The sequence below is a fragment of the Montipora capricornis genome, chromosome 14, assembly GCF_036669925.1.
Source record: "Montipora capricornis isolate CH-2021 chromosome 14, ASM3666992v2, whole genome shotgun sequence".
Classification (NCBI taxonomy): domain Eukaryota; kingdom Metazoa; phylum Cnidaria; class Anthozoa; order Scleractinia; family Acroporidae; genus Montipora; species Montipora capricornis.
Genome location: NC_090896.1, coordinates 40783384 through 40800976, shown reverse-complemented (window position 1 = coordinate 40800976; position 17593 = coordinate 40783384). Strand labels below are relative to the sequence as shown.

General features: G+C 38.8%; 2 protein-coding genes across 2 annotated transcripts in view; one reads left to right on the top strand and one right to left on the bottom strand.

Annotated features, from left to right (window-relative positions):
• Positions 1–2023: 2023 nt before the first annotated feature.
• LOC138031980 (uncharacterized) lies at positions 2024–2938 on the top strand. Its single transcript, XM_068879571.1, has one exon. It carries the CDS (start codon positions 2024–2026, stop codon positions 2936–2938), a length of 915 nt encoding a protein of 304 aa, XP_068735672.1.
• A 3389-nt stretch (positions 2939–6327) lies between these two features.
• LOC138031979 (uncharacterized) overlaps positions 6328–17593 on the bottom strand; it is a 56830-nt gene continuing 45564 nt past the window's right edge. The window contains exon 17 of the mRNA XM_068879570.1: positions 6328–7564. Coding sequence (XP_068735671.1) covers positions 7221–7564 — 344 coding nt within the window. The 3' untranslated portion in view covers positions 6328–7220. The remainder of the gene's footprint in view (positions 7565–17593) is intronic.

Here is a 17593-nt window from a genome sequence, read left to right as displayed (position 1 = left end):
TTTTGTTACTCTCATCACGCACTTCGCAATTATCCTCCGTATTACTTCACCAACTCCAATCGGCCGGACCGCGCCCTCTCCTTTGTCAAGTGGAATCAGACGATTGGCTAAAATTGCCTCGATACTAAGAAAGTCAACAAATTCCGTGCACAGTCGTCCGGTCATTGTAGCTATAGCTGTGCACAGATCGGACCCAGATTTCTTGAAAGATTTGCAGGCAAGTATTCTTCTAAAGCCATTGGCGTCTACACCCGAAGGTCCGCCAGAGCCTTTAGTCCTTAAAGCAGCGTCACGAACCATCTCGCCATTGATCTGGTAGTACACTGTATCTGGAACTTCTTCGATTGGTCCAAAGAGTAGAGAACCTAGGGAGGCGTCCTGTGCCACAGGGTGTTTTTCCTTAAGTTGTCTCATGACGTCATCGCTCAAGGGCAAAATACCCCCGCCGTCTCCATCGCTGAGGTATCGCAAGGCTGAATTAATTTTGCCTGTCATGACAAGGTTTGCAAAAACGCTTGCTTTATTGGGTGGATCAGCTCTACGGGAGTTGGTAAGACGTCTTTGGATGATCCGCCTTTCACGCACTAGGACATCTATTTCGCCCTCTTTCCACAGTGCCAGACGTTTAGCTAAGCACTCTTGGTGCTCCTTCGCCTTAGATTTCTGGCTCGGTTTTTGTAACCCAACAGCGAGGAGGACAATAGCTGCTTTAAGGGCAATGTGTTGCATTTCTGACTCGTTGTTCCAATCGTTTATGTGCTGTGTTAATTTATCAATGAAATCTTTTCCTGTTTTCCCATAGGGGACAAGAAAAGTGTTCTTCCGCCATCCTGTAATCTCGTTATAGGCATTGTCGATTGTCGACGTGTTGACTGTTATTGTTCTTCCATCGCCATGTCGGCCCCAAACAAATGAAGATGGCGTGTTAATGGCTTTGTATTCCGGCAAGCTCCCTGGAATGCTGTCCGACGCGTCTTCAAAAGTTGAGTAATCACGCTCCTCTGTCAGGCCCTCTGGGGGTTGTACTGCAAATGTATGCAAATCCAGTATCGACTGATTATGATTTTGGCTTTGCTGGTCGCCATTGTTTTGATTTCGATTATCCTGAAGCACTCCGCAAGAAATCAAGTTATTCACAATATTAGACGCGGGTTGAGTTGTGTCCAAGACAGAATCATACATGCCAGTCGCTCTCGACACATTTACACTAGTATGGATTAAGCCCTCATTCCTTTCCAGCCGTGAAGCTTGATCTCTCAGATTTTGCCCTTTAAGACCAAGATGTTCATATCCTTTCTCGTCCCATAGTTCCTTCATTATCTCGATGTAACCTTTCTTCCTGCCATTGATATTGCACGGTGCATTATCAGATGCAGCCAAAGCCTGTGCTTGCTGTTTACACTCTAGAACGTCCCTGTTCATTTGTTCAGTCCATTTCACCTTTGGTTTCCTCGACATCGTGTACTTGGTTGGCGCTTTGGCAGTATTTTCCAGTAGTTTCGTAGTTTAAAAGCATTTAAAACGCGACAACGACCCCCAGAGTTGCGACTGTTATGCCTTTACAATTTGCAGTTGGGGATAAAAATAAAAAGTAAAACACGGAAGTCTCAAGAAGAAGACCTAAAACCTAAGATCGGTACATCCGTCCGCCATTACTCTTGTTCGCCAGAGAATAATAATAATAATAATAATAATAATTATTATTATTATTATTATTATTATTATTATTATTATTATTATTATTATCATTATCATTATTATCATTATTATTATTATTCCAAGGGGATTCCCTGTCACCACTATTATTCGTGATAGCACTAATACCGTTACCCAGATCTCAAGAAAAGCTGAGGCAACATACAAATTCTCTGATGATGGAGAGAGTCAACCATCTCCTGTTTATGGACGATCTAAAGCTTTACGCCATGAATGAAAAAGGGGTGGACTCCCTAATCCAAACGGTACGGGTGTTTAGTGAAGATATAGGGATGGAATTTGGAACAGGAAAGTGAGCTGTTTAGTAATGAAGAGAGGAAAAGTTGTTAAATCAGAAGGTATAAGTTTACCGGACTACAAAACCATACAAGGGCTGACAGACGGTGATAGTTACAAGTATCTGGGCATATTAGAAGCTGACAGGATTAACCATGAGGAGATGAAAGAAACAGTAACCAAAGAATATAAAAGGAGGGTACGGAAAATTTTAGAAACGAAACTTAATGGGGGTAACCTTGTCAAAGCTATTAACACGTGGGCTATTCCTCTCCTGAGATATTCTGCTGCATTCCTTGACTGGAGAAAGTCAGAGTTACAAGATCTAGATAGAAAGACCAGAAAACTATTTACCATACATAATGGTCTCCATCCAAAGAGTAATGTCGATCGTATCTACATACCGAGAGAAGAAGGTGGACGAGGACTAATTAGTGTTGAAGACTGTATAGAATCTGCTACCCTGGGGTTGGAGAGATATATCAGCGATAGTGATGAAAGACTGATAAAGGCTGCTAGAAAGATCAGCGGTGGTCATAATAATGAAGCAGAGGTTGAGTATAAGATACGTAAGAAAAATGAAAGAAAGGAACAGCGGAGGGAAAAGGTTATGCACGGACAATTTGTACGACAGACGGAAGAAATATTATGGAATGAATCCTGGCTTTGGTTAAAGAAAGGAAGTGTAAAAAGGGAGACTGAGAGTCTTATTATGGCAGCACAAGAACAGGCGCTTGCAACGAATCTGATGAAAGCTAGAATATATCAAACTCAAGAAGACAGTAAATGTCGAATGTGTAGAAAGGGGGATGAAGGCATAAATCATATTGTGAGTGACTGCCCTAAACTAGCACAAAAGGAATATAAAAAGACACATGACTGGGTGGGTAAGAACATCCATTGGGAAGTTTGTAAAGAGGAAGGTTTCATTGTCAATGAAAAGTGATATGAACATGTACCTGAGCCAGTACTAGAGAATGAGGGATGTAAAATATTATGGGATTTTACGATACAGACTGATCACGTAATAGAGGCAAGAAGACCGGACATGATTGTTGTTGAAAAGAGAAATAAATGTTGCAAAATAATATATTTTGCAAAATAATAGATTTTGCAATACTATATGATAGCCATATTGAGGAGAAAGAAGTCGAGAAGGTAGTAAAATACCAGGATCTAGCAAGAGAATTGAGAAAGTTGTGGAAAATGAAAACAATGGTAATTCCTATTGTAATCGGAACATTTGGAACAGTTCCAAAGGATTTAAAGACGAGACTAGAGAATATTGGTATAGAGACCACGATAGACGAGCTTCAGAAAAGTGTGATTCTGAACACAGCAAGGATTCTTAGGAGGGTTCTAAAAGTTTGAGGAGACTTGTTGTCACTGGAGTACTGAAGTTCCATTGGAAATCCAATGTGTGAAAACAAGATAATAATAATAATATAATAATAATAATAATAATAATAATAATAATAATAATAATAATAATAGCACGCCTGTTGTATTCCCGATTTGAAATTGCCAACTACCTTAAGCTACATGGTTTGGGGGTTTAAATTTAATTATAATTCTGCCTGTTTTCATTCTTTTTACAGCAAATAAGGTTGTCATATTAAGATGGGATATTGCGTCGTGTAATTGTTACGAAATGCCCAATGTCATAAAGGATGGCCGTGAGAGTTGACCGCAAATAACCTGGTAAAGAGAATCCCAAACAGTGCCCAGCTATTACGAACTACTCAAGGACCTATCATTCAAATACAGGGAATGGATCACTTTCACCAAACAGTCGAAACGCTTACATCTTCTGTCACGTCGAAGTGCTTCAGTTGTTTCCACCTTATTAATAAGAACGTAAAATATTTCATACCCAAAGCTGAAACGAATCTTTCAACTATGAGTCATTTCTATTCATTTTATGTTTTGCACTGACCTGCGGAGCTCCACTGAACGTATGTTATCAAATTAAGCGGTTGCGCACGAGACACTTCAAGATACACTGACCTCCGTCGTTATTATTGATGGTATAATTTCCTAGTCCTGTAGCTGACCAACAAGGCCCGTGGTAACGCACCATTATTTCTGTTCTCACGATTAGAGATCACCAGACAGTTTTTTTGCAAAATTACAATATCGTTTTCAGGCTTCTTTGCAACAGCTTTAGTTCACTTAGGCAGCAGCCAAAATGTTTGTAAAATTCATTAATAATTCATAAGAGTAATTCATAATCAATGGGCAGTATTAGAGTCACATTTGCACTGTCGTAAATCCCAATACAATCAACTGTCTGAAAGCACGGGGAGGGATTGAATAGGTAGCAGGGGAAGGCTGGCGTAGATGAATTATTAATCAATTGCATTAACTTTGGACACAGACTCCTACTCGGCTAATTAGTATTCATTAATTTTTGATACAGATCTCTACTGATTAAAATACAAAACACAATGGTGGTCAATGGTCATATTTTTATCATGAATTTAATTTTATTTACCCGACAAATTTTCTCTCTGACAATATGCAACACAACTTTCCTGAAACATCCCAGGATGTTGTTTAACCTTGTATCACTTTTCCCTAGTATGTTGAACGCCATTTCCCAATGAACATCTGCTAAATTCCGGTTAACAACGTAATCATTCAAGCAGGTAAAGCATCTTAGCAGGGTACCGTTCGTCACTTTACTTCGCTACTTCACAAATAAGTTTGCCAAGCCAGAAGTTAAAACTCCCTGCAGAGATGTGCTCAAGTTGTACTGATAGGTCCTCGAGATCGGAAGACTCAATTCCGTTTCCTCCTTGTGTTTCCAGTTGCACTTTTTTGTTCATTCTTGTGTTCTGCCAGGCGGTAAAAACGTTCACTCCCCATTTCGTATTTATAGATACTGCTTCAGACAGGCGATTGCTTCCTTTTCGGTTTTGGGAAAACGAAAACGTCCTGCCGCCATAATCACGCTTCATCAGTGAATATTCAATTACTAAATCGCAAAACAATCCATTGTTCCATTTCACAAGTACGATAAAACAATCGCGTGAGATCTGTATGAACGTTTACAATGGCTCGCCATCGGCTCGCCATTGTAAACACCCTTACAGATCTCCCGCTGATATTTTATCTACTACTTAAGATTTAGGTTGCTAATAAATAGGTCTTATTCCCGAAGCCGCCATGTTGGTTTTCAAATGGTCATGCAAACTAGCCATGTGTTATGCTGGGGGGCAAACATTGGAAAAAAGGCAAATTGCGGAAAATTGGCTCGTCGAAATATTGAAATAACATTGCTTAAAGTACATTTTAGAATTTAGAATTAAGTACCTTTTATAATAATTTTATATATTTGATTGCTTTGACATTTTGATTTTCTACTTCTTTGTCTGCTCATTTTTCACTAAAAAAACATCGAATTAACTTGTGTAATCATTCTGTTTACTACTTAAGTGATAAACATTCAATGAACGTGAAACGAATCATCTGTTCGTTATAACCTCTTATAATCTCAACATGTGTTGTTTGCCCCCTTAAAGTGTGTAGCTAATTTGCATGATATTAGCAAATTCAACATGGAGGCCATCGTGAATAAGGTCTATTTGGAGTTGGCATGTAACTTCTCATTCAATATATTCGCAAATCCATAATAAAGTTCATTATGGGAGGTTATTTGCATTAAAACAATAGTTCACTGAAGCATGATACAGTCCCAAGTGTAAATAACTTGCATTGTTTTTATGTAAAGAAGCCCACAAAACGTATGGCATTACGGGATTGGGAAAACAGCTTATTATAAGATTATTTTTGAGGATTCTGTATTCGCCTACCAAATGCATGCGATCGACCAAAATGACAATGAGTCCGGTCATGCTCATCCATTGCAAACAAACCTCATTTGCAGGTGAAACAATCATTGCCAGAATTACTATCTGTTTAATTGTTCGTTGTTTTCATGACACACTTAAAGCTACATAAACGCAACAAAATTTTAGCAACTAGCTACGAATGACAATTTCATTGCACTCATATATGAAAGAAATAAAAATTATGCAAGCTAGTTGTCAACACCGTAAACCTTTTTCATATGCAGACTGCTACGAAGCGTTGAAAACTTTACACCAACAAGACTTTTACGAGCCGAAGAGTGAATGAATAACCTCAACCATACAACGTTATAGGTTCTCCAAATAAAGGGAGCTCCATGAAATAGGAGAACTAATACACGAATCAAATACGTAAAGGAGATAAAAAGATAGTTTATTTAACCCTTTCCTTCCCACGATCGAAACCTTTATTCTCCTAACTAATATCATTGATTTCTTTGTTGGGTAGTCATGAGAATTTGGTGTTAGTTCAAGATCACACCTTTTAAGCTGACAATATTCTTCATTCTCAATACCTGTCTGACTGACATTTATCGAAATCGTGAGGAGAATTTACGTACCGATCACTGGTGGAAGTCATAGGGTTAACTTAAAATACTCACATAGGCAGCCTACTAAGGCTGAAATGCACAAATTTACATAAGAAACACTTAGTGATTTAAAAATTATTTTAGACTGAAATACAAAAATAAGAAAAACTCTAAAATGTCACAAATAGAAGACTATGCAAAGTAAAGCTACTACTTTGACATTGCGGATATAACGTCTTCATGAATCTATCATTGCGTGTGACCGAGGGAACAAAAAAGCGCTTGTTTCCTTGGTTTATAGCAAGAGAAAAAAATCGGCGGCACTTAGTGATGAAGTTTATGACTTTTTTGGCTGCTACCGCATCAAAGAAACGTTACACCTCCCTTGAACGAAGTTAATTTTGAGAGGAAAGCGCTTATCAGAGCTCTTAACGCAGGAAAATATTTATTGAGGACGCAAAGCTCTCCATTAAAATGCTAAAATACAAGAGGAGGTCAGAATCGTTGGCTCGATATGAAATTAAATGTTGTCCACAGATTGCGAGAGGACGTTGCGGATATAACACGGGATTCCAATCAGTGTCAGGTTCGTGTCCAGGGTAAGCAGGGATACGGTATGAGTCTAGCACGGTCACAAAAGAAAACAGTCCTCTCAATAACTACAACCTTGTGAGATTTTCACATTACATAGCTTTAGGCAAAGGCTACTCAACACTAAACAAAGTCGCTTACTTTGTGAGCACAAACTAATAATGAAATCAGGAGGCAACTGTACGTCAAGTCTAAAATGATAATTGAAAAGAACTCTTCAATTTAACCTGATGAGTTACGTTAAAGTTATGGTCACCCGACCATGTCCAGCTGTATTGTAACAGCACTCATTCTGCTGATTTTTTCCAGCGTTGTAAGATCCACCTCCTCCCCCACATGAATCGCTCTCATTGTCTCCGCTACTTCCCCCAGAATAACCTCCACCGCCTCCCGCACCACCTCCAATTCCATAGGCACCACCACCACCACCACCAAATCCTCCAACAATATTGTTGAACCAGGCTCGTCCACCCACTCCTCCTTGAAGAAACCCCTTGCCACCTTCTCCGCCATTTCCCATGCTACCTCCAAACTGCTTTGAACTTCTTCCGCTGGAGTAGAAGCCACCCCCACCACCACCTGAAAACAAAGGGAAATGAAGTAAATTACGACCCTCTTCCTTATTGGTCAGCCTTCGTGATTTGTTTACCAAGCACAGTTCAAGAGCACTGCACTGTAGGGTGCTCTTGAGCTGAACTGCGGATTCTGTAAAGTTCTAAGCTACTCTGCCTCTTTATTAAGCGCGAATGTGACCACAGGGTAATAATGTGGGCACTACAGCTGCCCCCAATTTTAAGTATAGTTGTACACAGAATTTAAGATGTCTAGGGCCCCAGATAGAGGAATGTCCGTTTACAAACGGAGCAGCTTTAGCATAAGGCAATTGACGCTAGCGGGGAGAGAACAAATCACTTCATCAGTATACACTACAAGGGATTGTTGTTGTTGTTGTTGTTTTTTTTTTTCCTCTCTCTCTCTCTCTTGTATAAGGTAATGAATAACACTGCTGTTACGCGGTTTAATGTCATTGCTTTATTGAGATGTCCTTGATCTGGATTATGTAATCGCAGATATAAGTGACCAAATGAATAGTAAGTAAGAAACAGGAATCTGAAAATCTGACCTGACGAAGTTTTGTCAATTAAGCACGCTAGAACAGCGATAAACGCAAAAATATTACACCTCTTTTAGTGTAGTGCCCGTTGCCACTATAAATTAATGTAACTAAATTTAAAATTGCTTTTATTAAATGTGAGATTGGTTTATCAAAACGCTTGAGGTCGATTAACACTGTAAGAAAACTAAAACGTGCGATTCCAGAATCACTTGGCCACGATTGCGGAGCACCATGGGTAAGATTTTTTGGGAAATCTATCCATGCGAGAAATGTTGGTTATGACGTCAGCGTGCACTCGTGCGTACGGACTGTTGGGGTGGAGGTGGGGAGGCAGGACAGCAAATGGGGACCGGAGTGTTCGGGCAATTTTGCGTAGCGGGAAATCGCGTGGCAGCATTGCATTTGGCAAACAGCGTTTTTCTGGCGGAAAATCATATTAGTGAAGAGAAGCGGGATAAAGATTTAAAGAGCCGTAAAGAGCACGAAAGAAGAGGCGACGAAATTTGAGAAAATTAAGCGAAGAAAGCCTCGAGAGAAGCCGAGGAAGGAGAAGAAGAGAAAATTTCAATGAAGAACACCGTAAAGTTAAGAGAAATAGAGCGAAAGACAAAACACTAATTTACAATGGTTGTGTTTCAGAATCCGTGATCACTTCCTTCAATTCTACTTTTCAGTAAAACTTGAATGTAGAAAATGCAAAACTCCATTCAAAATGTTCACCTTTTTTATTTGTGATTTACACGCAAAACGAAAAATACTTTATTTTTTTTAATTTTTATATTTATTTTTTATTTGCCACAGAAAAAAGAAATTAATATACAAATATGAACAATGAAAAAGGAGAGGATGGAAAGAAAACTTATTGAATTACATTGGTGGCGAGGAGGCCTAAAACAAACAAACTACTTGTTTCGACTCCTTTCCTTTCCGTGTAGCTACGTAGCTTTAAATACCCGTAAAACGGAGCACTGATGGAGTGGGGGGAGTAAAATGAGCGCACCGTCGACCTCAGGTTTGTCAGTGATTAAAAGTTATTGTTACGAGTTATAGACGTTAAATAAGGTCTACTTTTACTTTACTTTACTTTACTACTAAGCTTATGTAAATTAGGCCTTCCCAAGTAAAAGCATCTATCTATCGTTGACATGCAAGTTGGCAATGGAGAATACAATTATTACAAACATTTAGTTATTTAACGTGTTGAAATATAAAGTAATGAACGAAAATTAAAAACAGTTTGAACTTACAAGTTGGTAATGAAGCATACAATTACAAACACTTAGTCATTTAATTAAGGTGTTGAAATATGTAAACAGTTGTGAAAGTAAAATTACCGGGTGAAAGCAATTTGACACAGGAAGAACAAAATGCTTAATTTTCACAATAGTTGTTAAAAAGAATGACTTAAGTGCTTTCTTGAAGGAAGGTGTTTAGGAAGAATTGATTATATCAATGTCAAGAGAATTGTAAAATTTAGGTCCCTGATAGAAAACGAAAATTGTTTAATGTTAGTCCGACAGAAAGGCAAACGAAATGCATGAGAGTTTCTCGAATAATATGTGTGAATTTGACTGTTTAGAGTGAATTTGCAAACTAACTTGGGAGGAAGAGTTCGAATTTGATAGGAGAACATGAATTGACCAAGTTGTAACAGGTTAAGATCATGGAATTTTAGGATTGCAAGTTTCTTAAATATAGGGTCAGAATGAGCATTAACATGAAATTTATTTTTGATTCTCACCACTCTTTTCTGCAATTTTACCAGACGAACAAGGTTAGTTTTATAGGTGGAAGCCCAAACTATGTTACAGTAAAAGAAGTAAGGATAAACAAGTGAATAGTACAATACACGTAAAGAGTATGAAGATAAATAAAAACTCGATTTGTGTATCATTCCAATTGATTCGACACTTTGTTAGCCACATGAGAGATCTCAGACTTCCAGGTTAGGTTCTCGTCGATGATTACACCCAAGAAAACTGTTTCTTTAACTTGATCAATTTTTGTTGTTCATTTATCAAAATTTGAAAATTATAACTTCTACATTTGGTTTGGTTTGAACACTATGAACTTGGTCTTTTTAAGATTCAGTGAAAGCTTATTAACCCTAAACCATACTGACAGCATATTTAACTCGATATTCAGCTGATTAACCAAATATTCAGGATCTTTACCAGACAGAAAAACATTGGTATCGTCCGCGAATAAAATCAGTTGTAGTGCGGTCGATGCATTGACTATATCATTAATGTAAAGAAGAAAAAATAAAGGCCCTAGAATAGAGCCCTGAAAAACCCCACAGGATATATTAAAGCGAGAAGAAACATGACCGTTGAAATCTACAAATTGTAATCTGTTAGAAAAATAGCTTTTTACCCATTTCAAGGCCAGTCCACGTATACCATAGTGTTCAAGTTTGTCAAATAAAATATTATGATTAACTGTATCGAATGCTTTTGAGAGGTCATGGAGAATACCAACAGCTATATCGCCAGGATCTAAAGCAGAGGAAATCTTATCATGCAAATCAATTAAAGCAAGTGTAGGGGAGTGATTTTCCTGAAGCCATACTGCTCATCACAAAGGACATTTAAATTAGTTAGATAATCATTTAAACGGTTATAAATTATTCTCTCAAGAAATTTGGAAAAACTAGGTAGAACTGAAACAGTCCTAAAGGTATTGAACAACGACTGGTCATCAGCTTTGAATAAAGGTATTACCCGCGCTATCGTCATTTGATCAGGTACAATGCCATGAGCAATTGACAAGTTAATAATGTGAGCCAAAGATTCAGAGATTAATTGGATGGATTCCTTTATGAGGGACATTGGAATGTTATCATAACCCGCAGCTTTGTTGGATGCAAATGATTGAGCAATAACAATTATTTCTTCTTTTGTTGCCGGATTAAAAAAAAATAGATTCTGCAAAAGATCCTGAAAGAAAGTCTTTATGAGAAAAAAGATGAGATTGTATTTCTTTTGCAAGGTTAGGACTGGAGAAATACTTACAAAATTTATTCGCGATGATAATGGATCAGACCATCCTTGACCATCAGATGTGAATATTGAGTTCACTTTAAGCTTTGATTTCTTCCGATTCAAGATGTCATTAAGAATTTTCCAAGCAGCATGGGTATTTGATTGTGCATATTCTAATTTCTTCTCATAATATAATCGTCCAGCCGATCTCAAAATGTGATTTAATTTGTTTTTGTAAGACTTATAGAGTAAATTGTTATTCTGTGTCGGTTTATGAAGGAATTGTTTATAAAGTTTGTATTTCCTTTTAATCGACTTGAGAAGAGCTTTAGTTAACCACGGTTTTTTAATAGATCTCTTCTTCGGAATCAATTTCCTAACAGGAAAACAGTCATTGTATATTTCGGTAATTTTTTTTTAAGAAAACTGGTGTATGCAGTATGGGGATCATTCATGAGACCACACAACACCCTCAAGTTTTTCAACAAACTTGGACAGATTAATCGGGTTCTTATCTCGGACAAAAATGGGATCTTGTCTAGAATGGTAAACTAGAGTGTTGTCCGAATGAATAGAAAAAACAGGAAGGTGATCTGAGATGTCAATAAACATTAAACCACTTCTCAAACGAACAAAGAAATTGTTCACAAAAATATTATCTATTAAAGTAGCCGTGTGAGGGGTGATACGTGTGGGACGTGTAATCAGAGGGAGTAACATATTAGAATACATTTCATCAAGAAATTGGCCCGTAGAATGATGGTGTTGGTAGTTCATTAAATTAATGTTAAAATCGCCCACTAAAAAGCGTATCTTATTTTCCCTAGAGATTTTGCCTAACGATTCATTGATTTTGGTCAAGAATAGGCCATTTCCGAGTTCATGTTTGCCTCCTCTTGAAAGCGAGTCTAAGTGCGAAGTTTTTCTTATATAAATTAGTTTTCATTCATATCCTTTAACTTTAACTTTAACTTTAATTTATTCGCCACAATTCATGGAGTGGCAAGGGAGAGGAACAGAACTTTTCGTCCCAATTGAAACCTAACCCCTTTATCCATAGATCAGACCACATCGCCGGAACTCCATGCCCTACTCTTTTCGAATAGTGTGTGGATTCTTTAACGTCCCACAGATTTTATATATACCCAAGGGTTGTGAGACGGGACCTCCGGCTTATAGTCCTTATCCGAGAAGACTTGAAAGTCTAACCATTTGCAGATGTCGTTACAAAGGCAGCACTTTCTCCTCAGTTATTTAAAGAAAACTGAATAGAGTGCAATGTGAAGTGCTAGATTTCAATGCCATATGAACCATGTGGGCGTTAGAAATTTGCCCACACAAGGACAGAGAAAAACTCTGACCAGGGTGGGAATTGAACCCACGACCTTAGGCCGGACTTGGAACTCACGACCTCTCGCGAGATAGCCCGGTGCTCAACCAACTGAGCCACCGGTGCACGGTAAGTGCAAAGTAGAAATAATTACCATCACAAAAACTTTGCACTTAGACTCGCTTTGAAGAGGAGGCAGTCATGAACTCGGAAATGGCCTATTTGTCTACACTTTGGTTGGGTGGTCGGTAAACAATGCCAACAATTATATTTTTAACCGCTGGTCTTAACACCTCAATAAACAATGATTCAACGATTTCAAAATCACTGAAACAAAAATCCTCTCGCTCTTTAAACTCAATATCATTGGAAACATATAGTCCTACACCACCACCAGGTCTACGTTGCATATATTTGTGGACAAACCTAAAGACATCAATATCAACCGTCATTCACATTCTCTTTTCGACCTGAGTTTATTAAACCCGAAGAAAGTATCACTTTTTTTCTGAATCAGATTAAGTGGACTTTTTCGTAAGATTTGTCTCGTGTGTTCCTGACGACAATTTTCCCAAGTTATTGTTTTATTTCGCTTTTTACGAAAAAGTTAGTGACGAGCATTTTCTCTAGTATTTTCAGCTTTTTCCTGTTTCAGTCAAATAGATAAATGTCGACCTTTTTCCGCTTTGTTAGTTTGACTTCCTGGATTGACAGCGGTCAAAAAGTGGTGCTTCCATGACTTTGACATTTTTGCGCCATCTTTAATTTGATTTTATGGATTATTTTGAAAGTAATGTGTTCATAATGAGTCAAGTACAGTAGAAGCAAACGAAACCTTCAATGAGACCAGTAACGTATTTAAGCAAAACTTTCCAGAAGTTCGAAGGGGCTTATCGGAAAGAAATTTGTGTTTAAAATATGCTTGCATCAGATGCCATATTGGAAAAGCGTAGGAGAGGTCTGGGCCCCGTGACAAAACGACAGGGTGGAGAGTGGGAAGAGCGGAGAGAAAAACCGCCTCCCCGAAAACTAGCCTTTTCTCGGTATTAAATCTTGTGTTGATTGACAGCATGTCTGCCGACCAATCAGAAGACAGCGTCCACCGGCGGACGCCGCGAAATTGTGCTATTCAAGGGGGGCTGGTTTTCGGGCAGGCGGTTTTCCTCTCTCCTCTCCCCGCCCCCCTCCCCTCGCTCGCTTTGTCGACCCTCAACCCGGCCCAGACCTAGCCGCGCGAATCCAAGATGGCCACCTCATTACAAATTCCGGTTTTTTCGACCATCCAACCGCTTGCGTGCAGGCTACGTTTAAGAGGGTGTTCATGTGTATGTAACTAAAGTGCGGCCATTCATGAGAGTTAAAACGGATGAAGGAAAAGAGTACTATGACTTCTGGGCCCGGTTGTTCAAAAGCCGATTAACGCAAATCTAAGATTAAAAATTAACCAAGGAGTTTATTTCTCTACTCCCAAATGCTGTTCAACACGGAAATTCGGCAAAAAAATTGCATAAAAAGAAGTCAATCTTGAAAAACAAAAGTAAGCAAAAGAAAGTGAAGCAAAAGTTTACGCTAATCCCGGATTAAGATAATCGGTTTTCGAACAACCGGGCCCTGGTTTATAGGGGAATCTTTACTGACGTCATTGTTTATATTTTTTTTATTAACTTTCGAGTTTGCTCAAAAAGGGCGTCATGCTATTACAAATTGACTTCAAAAGGTAAAAGAACTTGTTCAAAGTCGCTAAATCTCCAGTTTTAAGCCTTTTAGCCTTGATAACGAGCCTTTACTAATCTTTAGCTGGCTTATAGTTAATAGAGGGGAGGCTCGGCAAGCATCAAAGGAGCAAACAAAGATGCCAAGATTTTGGTTGGAAAGTCCACGACCGTGCAGAATCTTTTGTTTTGCGCTTATGCGATATGCATGAATTACGTAATCAACACGTTTCTGTTGGTTAGTTCTTCAGTACAGACTAAACAACTATTGTGTTTCATGCACGGTCAAGGCCAAAAAAGAGAACAAAAACCTACAACAAAGAAATTTGTAGTGTTTCATAACCATTTCCCTCTAGTAACTATGGCTGGCTTGACTTTTTAATTGGTAAGATTTTTGCTGTTGTTCTAAACTGAAGAGAGAGGGTGTAAAGATTATCAGTCAAACGGAAAATGTCGTAAAAGAGATTACTGTGCATGTAATTTTCGTTTTAGTTGTTGATTAAAATTGTTGGTAATTGTTTGTGCACAAGGCTTGTTTATTTACTGCTGTCACCTCAGAGGTGTTTGATCACTGTAAACTGTATACCCTATGACGATTAATTTTGTACTTTATGCAGAAGCTAAATTATTTCCATCACGTGTTTCCATATGCACTATAATGCTTTCTTGGGTTACAAACGGGAGCTCCGCTTTTAGGCCTGGCTAAATCTATGAGCGCTTACCATTTCAATGGAATTTTCGGTAATTCCGGAGAGAATTCAAATGGAACAGTTCATCCCGGTGGAATGTTTTCTGAAAAAAAGGTAATAACTTTTGAGGTATTCCCTTTTTCTCGCTTTGACCTGAATGCCCGGAAATTTCTGTACCATTTGTCCACAATTACAATTGCAAGAGAAAATAGACCGTTTCATTTGTTCTTCAACCGGAACAACCCGTTTTTCTGGAAAATATATGATACGGCACATTCCCATATACTTTTTTAAAGTACAGAACGTGCAGTACTATTTGTCGAAACATTCTCACCGAAAATTTCATTCAAATGGTAATCGCTTTATATCTTCTTCTTGTAGCGGCATCCTTTGAAGAACGAGGCAAATTAAAAAAACGGACGCTATTCATTGCAAATTTTCGACAGGGTGCATCGGGATACCCTATGGAAACTCTTAGGGCTTTATGGCATCCCACAAAAGATCATCAGAATGATACAAGCTTTGTACAGAGATTTCACATGTAGCGTTCTCCATGAAGGCAATCTTACATCATGGTTTGCCGTGGAAACCGGGGTTAAGCAAGGATGCATGCTGTCACCTCTATTGTTTTTGATTGCCCTAGACTGGGTGATGAAAGAAACAACAAGTCACCAGCGTACTGGGATTAGATGGAAATTGACAACTGTATTGGAAGACCTGGACTATGCGGATGACATCTGCCTTTTATCCAGCTCTGGATCTCACCTATGCGAGAAAACAGCAAGATTAAACAACAATGCGCGTAAAGTTGGACTTAAGATCAATACAAAAAAGACCAAATGGATGAGCACTGGATGTAAAAGGAACTGCCAAATCAGAATAGACGGGCATGAGGTAGAGAAAATCGGCCAGTTCTCTTACCTTGGCAGCATGATTGATGTGCAGGGCGGCGCTGATGCAGATGTGAAAACACGTATTGGTAAAGCCAGGCAGGCATTTACATCGCTGAAACCAATTTGGAGTTCTAAAAGGATTTCTCTTAAGACCAAACTAAGACTCTTTAGTTCAAATGTAAAGACAGTGCTTCTTTATGGCTCTGAAAGCTGGAAAACGACTCAGGAAATAGTTAAAAGGCTGAGGGTCTTTATCCATAAGTGCCTGCGCATTATACTAGGCATAAGGTGGCCACAAAAGGTATCCAACCTGGAAGTGCGAAACATCTGTAAACAAGGGGACATCATGGTGGACATAACCCGCAGGAAATGGACATGGATTGGGCATGTATGAAGAAAGGACTCTGGCGATGTTGCTAAAGAAAGTTTGTTCTGGACACCAGAGGGGAAAAGACAACGGGGAAGGCCAAGAATAACTTGGCGAAGGTCAGCGGAGAAAGAACTCAAGTCCATGCACCTGACCTGGAGTGAAATTCGAAAGGTGGCACAAGACCGCCCCCGCTGGAGAGAGGCTGTAGAGGCCTCATGCGTCCCATGGCGCGAAAAGGACTGATGATGATGATGATTCATTGCAAATTAAGTGGCCGGGTATTCTGCAATCTAGCCATCAAAATGTTACAGCGGTATAAAGATACGGGAAAACTGCTTTGTTCTTGAAGTTATGTAATACTTTTAATTTATCTGGCTGGCTTCTCTGATTGAAATTTTCGCTACGTGCGTTATAGAATTTGTACGCGCGTGAATGTAAACGTAAGGGTCAAGTTTTTGAGAAGTGATTAACATGTCCCTTCTTCTAATTACCGCGTCCTCAGACTGAATTCGCAAAAAAAAGATCCCTCAAACCATCTTCGTCTGTTCTAAGAACTAAGTCTTTTTTGAATTCGATTTTGTCGATCAAGCGTGATAAAACAGCTATCGATAGATTCTGCAAACACCATGCAAGAGAAATTTATAGGCGTGTACCGCCAAGGTTCTCAAAACCTGACCCTAAATTCGCTTTCTTGAACTTGAAAAGTAGTGGTAGTGGTAGTAGTAGAACTTTATTTAGCTACGCTCGCCACATTGAACAACGTTACAGCTGGTTTCCAAGTGGGGCGTATGTAAAGAGTTACTACATACAGTAACAAGTCACAAGAATAAAAAATTAGGTCATTAGACAAGTGATAACAACACGGGTAGTCAGCGTGATCCAGCAAAAGGCAAAGAGGCAGGATGACATTTAAATTCCGAAAGTGATTGTGCGGCTTTTTCCTCATGGGGAAGATTATTCAGAGAATTGCACTACTATACATGTACTTAACGCTGCGTTTTAAGAAAATTGTCTTTGTCCTTGGAAGTGTTAAGTCAGTCTTAAGATTCCTGAAATTATAATTAATGTTAATTTCATTGAAGTTTATAACGGAGTCTCAGGTGGGGAGCAGATTGGTCTTTGAGGATTTTGCACATAGGTGACGCCTTCATGTGGCAGCGTCCAGTTTCTATGGTTTTCTATTTCAAATTATTCAACACATCAACAGAACTAATATCATATGAAGAAGCCGTAATAACCCTTCCTGCTCGGTTTTGAATCTTTCAATTGCTTAGCGCAAGTATCCCACAAAGGCCAACAGTAATCGAAGGTTGTATAAGTGATTTATCTAAAGCATGGTTAGTAGAGTATGCATTAAAGTTACAAGGATACTAAGCGGGATGAAAGATTTAATTCTTCTCAAAGCTCCTATACCAGCGCATGCCTTTTTACAAACTTGTTCAATATGTCTAAAAAGTCAGCGTTTCATCTAAAAGGACTACTCCCAGACATTTATTAGAAGAAACGCACGAAA

Bases quoted from the DNA above. Each gene is read 5' to 3' on its own strand.
- LOC138031980 (XM_068879571.1), top strand. From the start codon at position 2,024: ATGAAGAGAGGAAAAGTTGTTAAATCAGAAGGTATAAGTTTACCGGAC.